The sequence below is a fragment of the Puntigrus tetrazona genome, chromosome 24 (genome assembly GCF_018831695.1).
Source record: "Puntigrus tetrazona isolate hp1 chromosome 24, ASM1883169v1, whole genome shotgun sequence".
NCBI classification, from domain to species: Eukaryota; Metazoa; Chordata; class Actinopteri; order Cypriniformes; family Cyprinidae; genus Puntigrus; species Puntigrus tetrazona.
Window position 1 is genome coordinate 14,420,225 of NC_056722.1, and position 16,305 is coordinate 14,436,529.

The 16,305-nt window shown below is 35.3% G+C and overlaps 3 protein-coding genes across 3 annotated transcripts; 2 read left to right on the plus strand and 1 right to left on the minus strand.

Annotated features, from left to right (window-relative positions):
* Positions 1 to 501: 501 nt before the first annotated feature.
* On the plus strand, positions 502 to 8,103 carry dcaf11 (ddb1 and cul4 associated factor 11). The gene is made up of 15 exons (XM_043226433.1): positions 502 to 726; positions 1,671 to 1,857; positions 2,006 to 2,133; positions 2,258 to 2,376; positions 2,456 to 2,520; positions 2,666 to 2,766; positions 3,222 to 3,368; positions 3,462 to 3,516; positions 4,044 to 4,112; positions 4,324 to 4,381; positions 4,776 to 4,961; positions 5,667 to 5,820; positions 5,903 to 6,055; positions 6,143 to 6,249; positions 7,181 to 8,103. Exons 2-15 carry the CDS (start codon positions 1,682 to 1,684, stop codon positions 7,286 to 7,288), a joined length of 1,626 nt encoding a protein of 541 aa, XP_043082368.1. The 5' UTR covers positions 502 to 726; positions 1,671 to 1,681; the 3' UTR covers positions 7,289 to 8,103.
* A 124-nt stretch (positions 8,104 to 8,227) lies between these two features.
* LOC122329828 (fat storage-inducing transmembrane protein 1) lies at positions 8,228 to 12,148 on the plus strand. The gene is made up of 2 exons (XM_043226435.1): positions 8,228 to 9,231; positions 9,929 to 12,148. The coding sequence occupies exons 1-2, from the start codon at positions 8,966 to 8,968 to the stop codon at positions 10,602 to 10,604; spliced, it is 942 nt and encodes a 313-aa protein (XP_043082370.1). The 5' UTR covers positions 8,228 to 8,965; the 3' UTR covers positions 10,605 to 12,148.
* Positions 12,149 to 12,245: 97 nt separating this feature from the next.
* On the minus strand, positions 12,246 to 15,361 carry psme1 (proteasome activator subunit 1). The gene is made up of 11 exons (XM_043226436.1): positions 15,129 to 15,361; positions 14,925 to 14,957; positions 14,700 to 14,762; positions 14,481 to 14,582; positions 14,293 to 14,341; positions 13,927 to 14,024; positions 13,646 to 13,714; positions 12,924 to 12,991; positions 12,767 to 12,821; positions 12,596 to 12,682; positions 12,246 to 12,496 (listed from the first exon to the last, which is right to left on the minus strand). Exons 1-11 carry the CDS (start codon positions 15,165 to 15,167, stop codon positions 12,410 to 12,412), a joined length of 750 nt encoding a protein of 249 aa, XP_043082371.1. The 5' UTR covers positions 15,168 to 15,361; the 3' UTR covers positions 12,246 to 12,409.
* Between the last annotated feature and the right edge of the window lie 944 nt (positions 15,362 to 16,305).

Here is a 16,305-nt window from a genome sequence, read left to right on the forward strand (position 1 = left end):
GCAAAATGTATTTATTTATTTTGCAAAATTCATTCATTCAGTGATTCATTAATTTATTCTTTCTTTCTTTCTTTCTTTCTTTCTTTCTTTCTTTCTTTCTTTCTTTCTTTCTTTCTTTCATTTACTAAGTATGGGGGTAGGTAGTTTTTTCATACGTAGATTTTCAGATTTACACTGGCACCTTGAATAAAAAAAAATTCCAGCATGGATTACAGATCGCGTGGGAATGTCTATTTCCTTCAGTTTTTTACTGGTTGTGTCATCAGTGGTATGGCAAAAAGGACGATGCCGATCCACATGACAGGACTGTCATCTAAACTTACTTATTTGTTTTATTTATTTATTACAAAACACAGTTGCTGCGTGGAATTCAAAAATCAGAGCTGCAACGACGTCGCAGCAGTGTCGCGTTAAAGGTTTGCGGCTGGGAAATGAAAATATTCAATACAGACGAATTCGTGACTGTTTCTATTTGCTCTGTGGGAGAGCGTCCGCGTGTCACGTGACCAGAGGAAGGCGAGTCTCGAGACAGTAAACAACATGGCGCGTCACGAACCTAGAGACTCTTAAAATCTGCTCAGGGAGACAGAAGCGTTCAGCGTACCGAGGACTCCCACGTTTACAAGCTTCATTTTTGGTAACACCGTTTTGTGATTATTTACCCAAGGTCTGCAGGAAGAAACCAACGCAGCAGAAGAGCTGTCAAGCGCTATTATCATTTAACTGGTAGGTGTCTCTCGTTTGTAGGTCGCTTGCAGTCTGCTAGCGTGAGCGCTAATTTATAAACAAAGGCTTTTTTTGGCTGTATATTTAACGTAATAATTGAGCCTTTATGTACTTTGCTTTTTTAAACTATTAGTTTGCATATACGATTATAAGAAGTGTTCATCCTGTGACATTTGCTCTTTTCTAGTCTGTCATTTTAGCACGCTCGCCTGTCAGTTACATCACAGCCCTTTGTCAGCTGTATATCAACAATAATTTAAGTCACCGTTTTAATGTCATAATTTCTCAAGACAAGCAAACATTGGGATGTCAACAACACTGACATACCCCACAATTAATGCACTACATCAGCGTTAATTTAGACATTTCGCACATTGCATTCTGTCATAAATATATGATCAGATCAGCCTATTTCTTATTATTTGGGCGTATGTGTTATTATTTACAGTATTATTAAAACTGGTATCAGATGTCTTTAATATTAACCTAGAATTGTTCATATCTTGTTGTTTAAACTAATAATCATTTTCTCTCCTTAGTAATTCTCAAACAGGTCAAAACGACAAGTTCTTAATAAACTCCTGTAGTTAAACTTATTTATTTTTTTAATTAATATATGTTTCCATTCAGCAATACATTAAATTCATCAGAAGAGGCAATATGTACATTTATAGTGCTACAGAAGATTTCCGTTTCAAATAAATTCTGCTATTTAATTCTTTCTAGCCAAAAAAATTATGCATCACGGCCATTTTCAATATTGGTGATAATAAAAAGAAATGTCAAAGCAAAATCAGTATGTTTCTGAAAGATCACAGGGCGAAAACTGGTTCGGTGTCTTTAAAGAAATGTTAGCATCATTTATAGTAGGCTATATATTGCTTTTTATAATGACATGAATGTGATTGCTTGTATTGCTAATTTGTAAATCAATTATTTGTCAGACAATCGGTCTATGGGCTCTCAGTCCAGTTCTGGGATGTCCGGTCGGGGCTCTGGCAGCAACCCAGACCAGTCAGAACCAGAACCCAACCAGAATTCCAATCAGACGGGTCGCACGCAGGCAGAGAGGCAGTCAGGATCTGAAGAGGACGTTGACTTGGCGCAAGTTCTGGCGTACCTACTGCGAAGGTAATTACAGTGCATGCATAACATACAGAATATCTCTTTGCAAATCCCTTTGTCTGGGCTGCGTTTTAAACATGTTTTTGAACTCTTCCACTTCCTCTTTTGTCATACGGGTATTGAAAAGCGTTCTTCCCTCTTTTCTCTTTCATAGGGGCCAGGTCCGCCTGGTCCATGGAAGTGGAGCAACGGGCCTACAGCTCGTGCAGTCATATTCAGACTCGGATGAGGACAGCGATGGGGCTTGGGATGGGCGGCTGGGACATCGATATGACCCTCCAGGTGAGAATTATGGACTGTACTAAATCATTTGTAATCTGTGCAAGTGAGCAATGCTGCTATAAATACCACTTAAATAAACACAGTTCTGTGGTCACTTACGATTCCTTATTTTTTCCTCATTCAGTGGATGCCCAACCAGACACACAGGAAGTTGACCGCAGTGAGATCCGCACTCAGATCCTGCTTGCCACTGCTTCATCAGGTCTAAAGAACAGACACAGTTTCACACATATGCTAGCGGAGGTAAGATGGCCCTGTGGATGCCAAATAGTGTAGAGTGTAGTTCAAATTCTATAATCTAACAGTGGATTTATTTCTGAAGCGGGAACAGGGGCGGTGTCGGGGGTCGAGTTTCTCTCACGGAGAGTGCAGCCGAATGCGTTCACAGTAAGAGCAATATAATAATAATGTATATATGATGCAGAGGCACATATGTCATTAGATTTGAAGTATAGATTTTTTTTTTTGAAACTGAACATATGTTATATGTCTTTGCATACATATAATAAATCATATATATATTTCCTCATAGTTTTCTGCCCAATCATGTGGTATACAAGGACACCTATCAGCAGAAAGTCTTTTGTGGAGTCTACAGCGATGAGGGAAACATGTTCCTGTCTGCATGCCAAGGTGAAACTGTAATTCAAGACTTTGTCCTTAGCATTTATTTTTAATTTTTTAGTAGTTTTCACAGGTCAGTCATGTCACAGATATGTGCAAATGTTTAACTCAGGTCTAAAAAAAGTCCACTATTGTAACTGTTTCAATCGTTCAGTCTCGTAACAGTTGTTTTTGACAACTCTTGGGCACCAAATTAGCTTTTTAGAATGATTTCTGAAGGATTCTGTGACACTGAAGTCTAAAGTAATGGCCGCTGAACGATCAGGTTTGCCTTAACAAAAATATGTTAAATTTTAAAAATTTTCAAATAAAATATTGTCATTTGAAATAGAATATAAAAATATTTTACAAATAAAAACAGACTACATGAGCATAAATGGCTTGTTTTAAAAGCTAACATGCAGAAATCATTAAACTGTGTAGCACAAACAATATCTTAAACTCTCCTTTTTCTGTTTTTATAGATCAGAATATCAGGTTATATGACACTAGCAGGGGCTGTTTTACACTAAAGAAGACAGTGAAGGCCAGAGATGTGGGCTGGAGCATTCTGGATGTGTGTTTCACCCCCGATGCACGCTGTGTGCTCTACTCCAGTTGGTCTGACTACAGTAAGACAGGACCAGGTCACTTAAACCGCTTTGTTGGCACTTCTGTCATTTTTTTTCCAGTAATGCATATCTGTCTGTGCTCCCTCTCTTTAGTCCATGTGTGCAGTGTAGATGGGGACAATGAAACACACACCGCTCTGGACCTCAAGTTAGTGTTTCCTCATAGTACATTTAAGCATTAAAACTCAGGTAATCACCTGTACCGCTTCCTCTTCATGTGGATGACAAACAGTAGAACAGATTTCCACAATCATTCATCACTACAGCCATGATGTGACTGTGAGCTAACCAAAACATATTGAAATTATAATTAAAGTTCCATAACGCTTTCAAATAAGCTAATAATGTCAATAAATGGCTTTGCCAGCATGTCTTTCTGCCTCTTCCATTAAATTCACATGACCATCTTGACGTCTTCTCTGCATTGCATAACATTTAGTGACCATCCTGTGATAATAAACTGTAATATTATGCCTTTAGAGGTTTGGTCATGCTCTGTTCTTCGCCAAGGAATGTAGGGCTGTGTGAATGGAAATGAGTTTAGATGTTTAAATATTTATATTTATTTATGTTTTATTAGTCTGTGAGCTATATTGAATGTAATTCCCATAGAAATGACTGTAGTTGTTAGTGTTTCGTGTTGCTGATGCTGACAGGTGTCTTTTCTTCTTTCAGTCCTGATGAAAGGAGGTTCTGTGTTTTCTCACTGGCAGCATCCACCGATGGAAAAGAAATTTTAGGCGGGTTAGTAACATACTATGGAAAATAAGAAAAATAACTCCAGAAAGTGATCTTTTAATAACCCAGTATTATTATTTTTTTGTTTCCACTATTGGGATTTATTTAAATTAAATTAAATTTATTTGTCTTATTTTATTTCATTTTACTTACCATTTACAGAAACCTAAAGTGTTCCTTTATTCTTACCGAGATGCTTTTTGTCTCTGTCAAATAGTGCGAACGATGGCTGTCTGTATGTGTTTGATCGTGAACAAAACAAGAGAACTCTAAAGGTATGATTCATACATTAGTAAAGTAATAGAAGGGCCTAAAAATTCATTCTTAATCCAGGGACAAAATTACAAGAATATTTATTCAGAGGCTATATCATCAGTAGCCCAAAAATGCTAATAAGTGTTGAATTAATGGTGCATAATGGTCCAATAAAACGCTACCTTTTTATGGGATCAATATGTTAACCCTGCTGTCAACCTGTTATATACTTCCTGTGACTTTAAGCCTTGCGTAATCTTTACAGCTCCTCGGTCTCAGTGCATCAAAGGTCTAACGTTCTGAATGAATTGTGGTCATTAATACGCAAGATATGTTTACCTGCAACTTTATCCAGGCATCGCCCTCTGCAGCATGACTCGTGTCAGTCGGGTTGTTTATCTCACCATCTTTCAGATCGACGCTCACGAGGATGATGTGAATGCCGTGGCATTCGCGGACAGTTCATCACAGCTGCTGTTCTCAGGCAGCGACGATGCTCTGTGTAAAGTGTGGGACAGGCGTACCCTCAGAGAAGACAGACCACAGCCTGTGGGTCATCTGGCTGGACACAGGGATGGAATCACGTTCATACACAGCAAGGTATTGTCAAGATACTGTGTTTTGCACACTGCACAAACCTTTTACATAAAAAATACGCCAATATCATTTTTTAAATTATTTTTGAAAAGTTTTATTCTAAACAAGACTGCATTTATTTATTTTAAAAAATACAGTACAAATAAATAACAACAAAAAAAAAGTAGTATCCTGTGATGCAAAGCTGTATTTTTAGCAGCGGTTACTCTAGTCTGCGGTGTTACATTATCCTTCAGAATTCATCATATTTTTGTGGAAACCATGATACATTTTTTTTTTTTTTTTTTTTTTTGATATATCTTTTTTTTAATTCTTTAAGAAATCTTTTGTAACAATGTTCAAGTCTTTATTGTCACCTTAGACCAATTTAATGCATGCTTCCTTAATATTAGTATTAATTTCTTAATCATTAATAAAAAATTCTTACTGACCCCAAATTTTAGTGTGCATGGAAGGATCATTTATATATTAATGTAAAAGATCAAACAGACTGTCAAATAAATACATGATTAAAACTTGTGATGTTTGAAAATATGGTTCAATATAAAGATAAATTAATAGTTAACTTTTCAAACTGCATTTAGAAATGCGTAGACGTTTAAATAGATTTATTTATTTTATGTTTAAGAGATACTTGCAAATGCGAATGGAGGTAGTCCAACGGCTGGACTGTTATAAATGTTCAATTATGTATATATGTACCTGAAGGGTGACGCTCGGTACTTGATCAGCAACTCCAAAGATCAAACCATTAAGCTGTGGGACGTGAGGAAGTTTTCACCCAAAGAGGGGCTCGCAGCTTCAAGGCTCGCCGTCACACAACAGAACTGGGACTACCGCTGGCAGCAGGTTCCCCAAAGAGGTGTGCTGAGTAACTATAAGAGACTATTAATTAAACACATGAACACGAAGCACCCGTTTTGATTCATTTTGTTGGCCTGCAGCACTAAAGAGGCATAAGCTGACTGGCGACACCTCGGTGATGACCTACCGGGGTCACGGGGTTCTGCACACGCTCATTCGCTGCCGCTTTTCCCCTGAATTCAGCACTGGACAGAAGTTCATTTACACAGGCTGTTCAACAGGCAAAATCGTCAGTAAGTGGAGTGTGAAATTGTTTTTAAAGCGACTGTTTATTGTTATCCAAATCTGCAGTATCATATCTCCTCCCGTATTTTTTATAGTTTACGATGTGTTGACGGGATCCATTATTTCCAAATTGTCCAATCATGATGCATGTGTGAGGGACGTCAGCTGGCACCCGTATCACAACAACATGGTCAGCAGCTCTGTAAGTAAAACCACAGTTTCATAGTCATCTTTTCATATGAAACTGCTTGCTACGGATGCAAAAATGTAGAAAATCATATAAGATCATATGTATTTTTTGTAAAAATAATGTGTAAAAAATGGCCTTAAGACAACAACAATTCATATGATTTCGCATTTCCTTGATTTGTGCTTATAGGTGAAAGTGCAATCATTTTTACCAATCTCATTTTTCACAATGATTTAAATAGGATAATCTTGTATCTATATATTGATAGGAAATGTATTCCATTTGTTGTTATCGACAACATTGAAAATCTAATAGTTAATTAAATCATAAAAATTAGATTCATTTAAAATTTTAAATGAATTAAAATAAAATGCTAACTCAAGAAATAAAATATTTAATTTGTTTACCTGCATGTATGTGACCATAACCAGTGTCAGAAAACCATAAGAATCCAAATGTAATTCTTTATTATTAAAATATACATTTTCGGGTACTTCATCAGTCGTTTTTAAATGTATGCAAGCAGCAGCCTATTTCAGAGAGGAAAATGTCAAAGATTTAAAAGAGAAATAAGAGAAAATCAATAAATGATTCATATTGTGTAAATAATATGTTATCATGTAATGTATAATAAAGTAATACAAGTGTTTTAAAATGTCATTTGATTTGATTTTTGGAATTTTTGGAACCTAATCCATATTGCATGTAATCAGCTGCAGCCCAGCAAGTTAAAACTAGGCTTAAATCCCAACCCTTTTAGTCAACTAAAACGTATACATCACAAAAACTATAAAGGACATTTGACATAAGACTAAGAAATAGAAATATATATATATATATATATATATATATATATATATATATATATATATATATATATATATATATATATATATATAAATAAAATCCTTTACTTTCTAAGACGTTTTTTTTTCCTTGTTAGTGGGATGGTGCCATCCGTCTGTGGGAACACACACAGAACCACCCTCTGGACAATGATCGAGAGAGGATGAACGTGGATATGGTGGACATGAAAAGCAAACGCTATTGATGACGTCAGGCGGTGCCATCGCTGCAGGAATGGAATGAAGGAAGAGTAAAGAAAAAGCTAATCAGAAAAGAAAGCTAATTTTGTGCAGAGAATTTTGTGAAATCATATATTGATGTAGTGTTAGGCAGGCTCTTCAGGTTTTCGTTTGATTTCACATTAACGACACGAAAAGATGATACAAATATGTTTAAAGTAAAAGGATCATTTAGTTCATGGACACGGGGCGTGCTGTGATTTTCTCTTTTACGCCTCTTTCGGCTCAGAGATGACCGTTTACACTTAAATCAAAGACTTGAGGGAGTTTCACCAATATAAAGAACGCATGATTTCAGACAGGTACAAACACAACTGCTTAACACCAATTACTGTATGGTAACTGTTGCTTTACCCCCCCCAAAAAAAAGCAATACTTGCATAAATATAGCAAAATATTTTACAACTAATGGACACGTTTCTAAAAGTGCAACAAATTCTGGGAATAATATTGTAAGATATTTTATTGCTATTAATGTTCAGGATTTGATTTTGTAGTTCATTGTAAAAAATCTTTTCTTTGTCAAAACTCTGAATGTGTGTTAAAAGTGTGTGTGTGTGTGTGTGTGTGTGTGTGTGTGTGGAGATATGGCTGTGGGTTTACAGGTATGGGAGTGAGTTTCTTTATGCGTGTGTGTGTGTGTGTGTGTGTGTGTGTGCGTGCAGCAGATATGTTTCTTTTGACACAGAGGTTTGATTTGTGTATGATTTAAGTGCATTTAGAATTCATTGGAACACTCACAAAATTGTTTTACAAGAATAATTAAACTTATGCACACAAATCTCTTTGTCTGGGCTATTAATCGCACCTCAGATATTTCAGCCAGCTGCAAGCAATACTATTGCAAGCCAGTTTTTCATGCACTTTAAAATAATTTTAGTATGTTTAGTATGCATTTTAGTGCTGTATGTTTTCTATATTGTAATGTAATGTTCTTAAGAAACTTCTTAACGATAACAAAAAGGTTGTTACACTTTAGTATAGAGACCCATTCTCACTATTAACTAGTTATTTATTAGCATGCCTATTAATTATACTTAATGATTTGTTAATAGTGAGAATTAAAAGTTTTATAATTGTCCTTATTTTTTTTTTGTTGTGTGTGTTTTGGTATATATGGTTTATGAGTGCACAAATGTGTATAATGACACGGGTACTACAACTTAAACATGGCTTATGAGGACACTTCCTGTGTAAAACAAAAGGGTTAAAAATAACATACTAAATGTTTTATGAAAGTTTTCTGTAAGGGGTAGGTTTAGGTATAGGGTAAAAGAAAATACAGTTTGTACAGTATAAGAACCATTAGGCCTATGGAGAGTAAACCATAAGTGTGTGTGTTGTGTATGACCTTTTTTGCCAAAGTTTATTTTAATCCAGATACAAATGCTAAATACGGTCAAAAACATGTTGCTGTACTGCTTTAAATCACACTCACACACACACACACGGAGCAAGCTGATAAGATGGGAATGTTTGGAGCGGTTAGGGAGCAAACTGTTGTCAGGACTGTGAGAGAGTGAATGATGAGAAGTGTGACATAAAGCAGCAGGTTGATCTCAGCTGAGAAAACAAAAGTGAAGTCAGCGACCCTGCTGACAGATGCTAGAACAATCTCCTCTCTCTCCTTCCATCTGTTGAACATGCAGTGGAAGTTCTGCCCTCGGCAGACTGAGATGGATCTTTACGGACTAAAGGAGATACTTCATAAGATCCGTAACTCCGTCAGCAAACTTCTGCACTGGGCTCTGGTGCACTTCACCGATCTCACGGCTGGACTGCTGGCTCATTTCTTGTTCAGACGCCATTTTCACTTCCTGCTCTCTGTGCTGGTGATGTTTGGACCCGTTCTGAGTCTCTGGGTCTCCAAGTACAGCATATTTGGCAACAAGAATCACTACCTGTACAGGCAAGATCTTATTCTAGTTAACTCTAGAATTACAGTATCGGAGCTTTTCAGTGTCTAACTATCTCAGTGCTGTCAAATTATTTATTGTGACTATTCACATCCAAAATACGTTTTTGTTTACATAATGTATATGTGTTTACTGTGTATTATGTATGTATAAATACAAACACATGTATATGTAAATATGTAATGTTTATATATTAAGTATATATAATATAAAATATGAATAGAAATGCATGTAAATATTTTCAAAATATACACTGTATATAAATATACATTTTATTAGAGAACAAAAACAATTTATTAATATTTACAATTATTTACAATATTTACAATTTAAATATTTTTTCCAGACACGTATGACGTATAAACATCACAAAATGTAGACATTTATGCTTAAGATTGTTAGTAAGTCTTAATATGAATATAATTTTAGTGTATGCATGTATATATGCATTTAAAATGCATGTATGCATACACTCACACGCGCAAAGATACTGATAAATTAGTAAATTAATATTTAGGAGTGTTTTGGAGTGAAAAATTACTACTATACTACTGTCTCTTTCCATACACTTAAAAAAATTTAAATAATGTGTATTTATTATAATAAATGTATTTAAGTTCATTTCCCTTTTTGCGTGTCCTTTGTCTTGTTTGTTTTATGAGCTATTGATTGTGGTTATTGTGATCTCAGGCTCTTCCTTCATTCCTGCTGGGGCTGGACCTGTATATTATGTGGCTCTTTCGTCTTTCTTCTCTCATACTGCATCAGTAACTCATTCCTTCACTCGGCCCGTCACCTCTCTCGACTCACTGTGGCCGGGACGCTGTGGACGCTGTCCCGCCGTCTCCTCTCCTTCCTGGTGGACGCCTCCGGAAGCTGTTTCGCGCCTCTTCAAAGCCCCACAGAAGTCCACGGGACCCCCAGAGAGCTCCCGGAGTCTGACACAGGCCCTTTATTACTGCTGAGAGGGGTGAGCGGTAAAGCGGCCTGCCTTAATGCCGGCCTACGGTGGCAGGGATGCGAGGTGTCCGATGACATCCTCGTTCTGAGTTTATGCTGTTTGATTCTCGCTGAAGAAATGGGGGTCTTCGGGCCCTGCATGGCTCTGGGGAAGCCCGTGGGGACGCCGCTGAGGATAATCTTCTTCTTGTGCGTGTTGTTGATGAGTCTCTGGATCTTCCTGATTGTTTGCCTGCTAGCACACTTCCCGCTGTTCCCTTCCCAGCTGGTCGGAGGAGCTCTCGGGTATCTGGGATGGAAGGGCCTGTATTATGAGGGCTGGTACGTTTTAAAGCCCGGCTCGTGCTGTGTCGGAAGACCAAAAGCTAATACTGCGTCAAATGGGACGCGAACGTTAAGGAAATGACAAATTTATAAAAAACGTACCGCTTTTATGAAGAGGTGTTGGAGTCCAAAAATATACATACCTTTAATTAGATACACAAATTCAGGGTTGACCAAAGTCCACAGCTATTTGATTAAAAACACTTTAAAGCAGTTATGTCGTGAAATATTATCACAATTTAAAAGAACTTTTTTACTATTATATGTTTTTAAGTCAAATTTATTCCTGATGGATTCCTGAAACAATTACAAACTTTTTTTTGTAACGTTATGAATTTCTTCCCTTTGTGTCTTTGCCAAATAAAGTAAATTTTTTATTTTCATACTTTTTACAGATCCTAGACTCTTTGAACTTTTGAAACTATAACAATTATAGTTAATGTCAAATTAAAGCAGTATAAATAAATGCGCGTGGGTGAAAAACTATATATAGTCTATATTTTCTGCTGCAAATGAATACAACTCTACCGATGTTTGTTAAAAAGGAAAATAAATGACATGAATTTATTTAACTTGGTAACACTTTCTATGAAGTCTGTATTTATAGTTATTATAAGGGTATTCTTAAGGCTTTATAATGAATGCATAATGCATTATAAATATCTCTCTAATATGTTTTGTCATCTCACTAATATTCATAAGAACAGTTTTAATGTGTTATATTTACTTATTTGAGGTTATAACTTTAAGAGTATGAACATTTATAACAATGAACACGAATCATCCACTTTAGTTACAATGGATTATATTTTGCATAGTTATAATGCATTATAAGTCTCATATCTTGCCATTTTACTTGTTACTTAAATACAACTTAGAAGTAATTATAATAACAATAAAAAAAAAAAACATTCTCAAACAGCCATAAGATCAGATATCAGATCAGATGAATGTGTAATATGATACATTTGCTTTGAACATTTTTTTAATGAACAGTTTTATTATTTTGATGACTATATGCTAACAATTAATTTTGAAGGTTCCTCAACAGACATACTGAGTATAGGATACTTTGCAAGTATGTGAACATTGTCCCTACCCTACCTGAGTCTACTAATACTCTTAGGTTTCTTCAATCGAAAGTATTAGCTAGCTCATACTAGCCTCAATATCAGCCTCACTGGAAACACTCACAAGATGTTGTAGGTACCGTGAGGATCTTAAACAATGTCATATGATATAATCCATTATAAAAGTACACTTGTTCATTGTGTTATAAATAATTCATATATATAATAAGTTATATATTATATATATAAGTTATAATCATAAATTAGTAAATCTTATAATGTATTATAATTGTTTTTATGATTATTCATGAGATGTTATATTATAACGCATTATGCTTTAATTATAATGTCTTAAAAATGCCCTTATAATTCATGATAAATACTGGCTTCATTTTTCATATTTTATTTGTGGAAACCACGAGTTGTCTTTTTTTCAGGATTATTTGATGAATATAAAGTTTCTTCAAAACAGAAATCTTTACTAATGTCTGAATTTAGGTTATTTATTTACCTTGCTGAATTAAAGTAATCATTTCTGATCTAAAATGTTACCGATCATTTCGAACGGTAGCATACATTCAAGCTGAAATGTTTATTTCCTTGTTCTGTCCAACCAAAGACGTCACTGTGAACGAAAACCACACGAGAAAAAGCCCGTTTAGATAAAGTCTTTATTGAGTAAAAACTGTTCTACAGTAGGTCTGTTGATGTAACTGAAGCTTGAGTCAATGCACTGTGACTGTGGAGGTGAAACTCAATAGGACATGTTTTTACTTTTCAGCGAATGTTGTGTTTGCGTGTCCTGTCCGTTCAGCGCTCAGTAGATAAGTGCTTTTGAAGATAAGTCTCCTCTGGGCTTCTTTATCTTGTCGAAGTTCTTGATAATGACATCATACAGCACAGCCTAGAGTTGAGCGAGTGGATGAGATCGGTCACAGCCGTCTTATTAGCAGGCACACAAACACGCCATGTTTTGTTTAGAGTAAGCTGACATTGAACTTACATAAGTGTTGCGGATCTCCAGGACTATGATGCGTAACTCACAGTACTGGTGCTGATCCAGTTCATGGACAAGCTGTCTGTAATCTCCCTGTTGCCAAGCAACAAAACAATCCAATCGTCAGAAGCTCATGTAAACAGTGATTTAATTAAGTCTAACGTCAAATAAACTGACCACATGTGGCTGTTTGGAAGCCTTGGCTACAGCATCTCCTCTCTCGCTGTAGTACCTGAAGAAACAGGAACGAGTCAAAACTGCAGGTTCATGTCTAAAACAAATAGAATTCATACAAAATAAAAGCGAAACATATTTAGAATAAATGTTCGCTTACTTGGAGATCTGTGTCTGGAATCCCTCGATCTTGGTGCGGGTGTTGGTAAGCAGTTCAAAAACTTTTTCCTGTATATTTCATTCACATAAAATTCACACAAACTGAATTACATATAGATCAATTTAACACTCAGCAAGGTCAGCAAGACTGCATTTATTAGATCAAAATAAAGTACAAAAAGTAATATTAATACAGTACATAGTTTACATTTCACAGCATTTCAGTATATTTTAAACTTCATTTATTAATATTATGCATGTTTTTTAATTTATATTTGTATTAAAACATATCAATGTTTTATTTAAAAACACAACTTCACTGCATCTTTTGATCAGTGTGTCCTTTTTGAACAACAAACTTTTTAATGGAATTTAACACCATAATCAAAAAACAGTGAAAAATCTTTTGCTAAAAAGTGTCATCCACACAAATTCATATAAACTTGCATGAATTACACATCATTTGCGTAATTGAGATAAACTACATATTAATTATTGGTCAAGTTAATCTATTAACTATTTCTGAAGGTTTCAGGATTGCTAACTTATATTTATCTAAATATAAACGATACAAATCATCATTTGCCAAATTTTATTTCAGTCTTTGAAATACCAAATATATATGAGAAACTATAAATCTAAATATATAAAATATATAATACATTTATATATAAATATAAATATAACTAATACTAAATATGACGCAAGATTAGTTCAACTGACCTGTACAGCAACTCCAAAGTTATTCCCATCTTCAATCCTGGGAATCTGGAGCTGTATCCACATTGACACCTGCATATTTACACAACACAAATATTACACACTGTACCAAAATGCTTTATGAAATGTATCAAATCCGGCATACAGTATCAAATATCTACGTGAAGTATAAAATGAACTATAAATTCAACTTGTATTAGTTATTATGTAACCAGTCAAGTAACTCAACTTTTGAGATCTGCGTAATTGTGTATGATTTTAAATATATGACAGCACATCCTCACCGAGTTAAGACACTCCTTCAGAGTCTGAATCTCAGGCTTGATCTGTTTGAGGAGTTTCTCTACCGTCTCATTGCAGGCGATGGGACCGCAGGGGGGACCTTTCAGAGCACAATTAACATCATTCGTTTCGTTTCGTGCTCTTCAGATCACCACTCTGTAACCAGTCACTAGTTTATGAGGTCAGAGGTGGATGAAGACGTGGACGCTTTTTCATTTCTATGACATTAACAGTGACTCAGTGCCACCCAGAGTTCCCCGCTGTGAACTACACCTTTTCTCATCTGGGGGAATTCGGGTGTAGGAAAAAGCGAACCGAACGAGTAACATTTTCAGTTTCATTTTCCCAGTTGCTTCTAAAACATTTACCTTCATCCTCCTCTTTATCTCCGTCCTTCTTTCCCTCTTTGGCCTCTTTCTGTGTGCATAAAAATGCCGTTACGATCCTAATCGAGTCGCTCAAAGCACCGACTGGCTTGAAGGTGCGATCATAAAATCTATTCATTTAAAAAGAAATACATGTGAACGGTTGATGATAAGCGCTGCGTTACGAATACCTCCTCTTTCTTCTTCCTCTTGAGCTCTTCTTTGGCAGGGTCTGGGATTGGGATGTCCAGAGGAGCCCTGATGACCGACAGATCCTTCAGGCTGCAGGAGCCCTAAAGAACATACAATAAAAACAAAGCATTTTTTTAACCACAGCGCAAACTATAATCACCGAGTGTGAGTGTCGACGAAACCACCAGGTATATTATACGATGAGTGTGATTGCATACCTGTAAGATGTTGTCCATCTCTGCGATCTTCTCAGGGAAGAACTTCGAGATCAACTGTTCGGCCTGATTAAAACAATCAAGCAGTTTAACAATCTTTCATTACAGCTGCTGCATGAATCTATCGGACATGTAGTTTTGCAATTATAGTAGTAGTTGCAATCTATACTAACTATTGTATTTTTTCAAAATCGATGAAAGCGTGAGTCTCAATAAATGTATAATTACCTCCTTGGTGATTTTTTGGGAGAATCCATCCACCTGCAAAGCACACAGGAAGTGTGATTCAAACGTGGAATATAATTACAAGCACATGTTCAATATATACGTTTATATTTATAAGCTGGTTAGACTCAAAATGTATCATTCCTGACCGATATACGGTTAAAAATAAGTTTAAATCAAGTTTTGGGCCTATCATAGGCGCTCTACCTGTTTCTTAGACGCAGGGCTCATGTCTAAGGAAGTCATTGCTGCAGAATTATCGCTTCGACTCGCAAAACTTTATTAAAGCTGTTTGCGGAAAAAAACACGCGTGTAATGTGTTGTCCCACCGGATGCCGTGGGATTTCGGTTGAAAAGAGAAGACGGGATCCAGTTGTTATCGACGACACGACGAGAAGTCGCAGTTAGTCAGCACAAAGAATGAAAATGAAAGTGAATTAAGCGTCAAATAAATAGTTCTTTATACGACCGGAGGGGGGCGACAACAAAAAAAACCCGTTGGAGGAAACAGGATTTGTTTCGCCAACTATAATAAAAGTCCTCCTGCTGTTCTTTAAAACAAAACATAAATAAAAATCTACGAACAAAAAATAGAAAATAAAATGGTACATGGCACCAGTGGTTAGAACACATTGTCATAGGACTGAAACTGGTTTGAGCAATTGTTTGAATGAGGAATTAACAAATTATAGAAAATTCATGCAATTATTGTACGGAGTTTTATCGAAGCATTTACGATTAATCATGTATTTAAAAAAAAAAAAAAAAACCAGAGATTTTGCTAATATATTAATAATTAATATAAATAAATATAAATATATAAATGTAAAGTATAGTAAACTGTTCAAAACAATACATTTAATATATTTTTTAACTCCAGTGAAATAAAATGTAATGAAACAAATAATTGATTTTAATTTAATTTATAATTCTGTTGTTTAAATAAATCCAAAATAAATATATAGTGCTTTATACAATGCAAATAGCATCAAAGCAGCTTTACCAAAACTTCAAATCATGTTTTTTTTCCCCGTTTTATTAAAAAAATATAAATGTTTCATAGACATTGTGCCTATATATAATTTAAGAGAAATTATATTTCATGTTCTCACAAGTTTTGATGATACATAGTCAATACATGTCCAAATTTATTTTGTTCATTTATAATTAAATTACTTTCAAGTTTGTATCTTACCTGCGAACTGAACCTGTGGCCTTTTTTTTTTTTTTTTTTTTAAATTTTGGACTACATTTTTTTAAACGACAGTTTAAACTAAATGTGTAACATTTAGTTTAATACATTTTAAATTGATACATATTAATGGCATTTATTTAAATCACTATGTGTCAAAAAATATTTTGTCATATTGTTGACCAATTATTA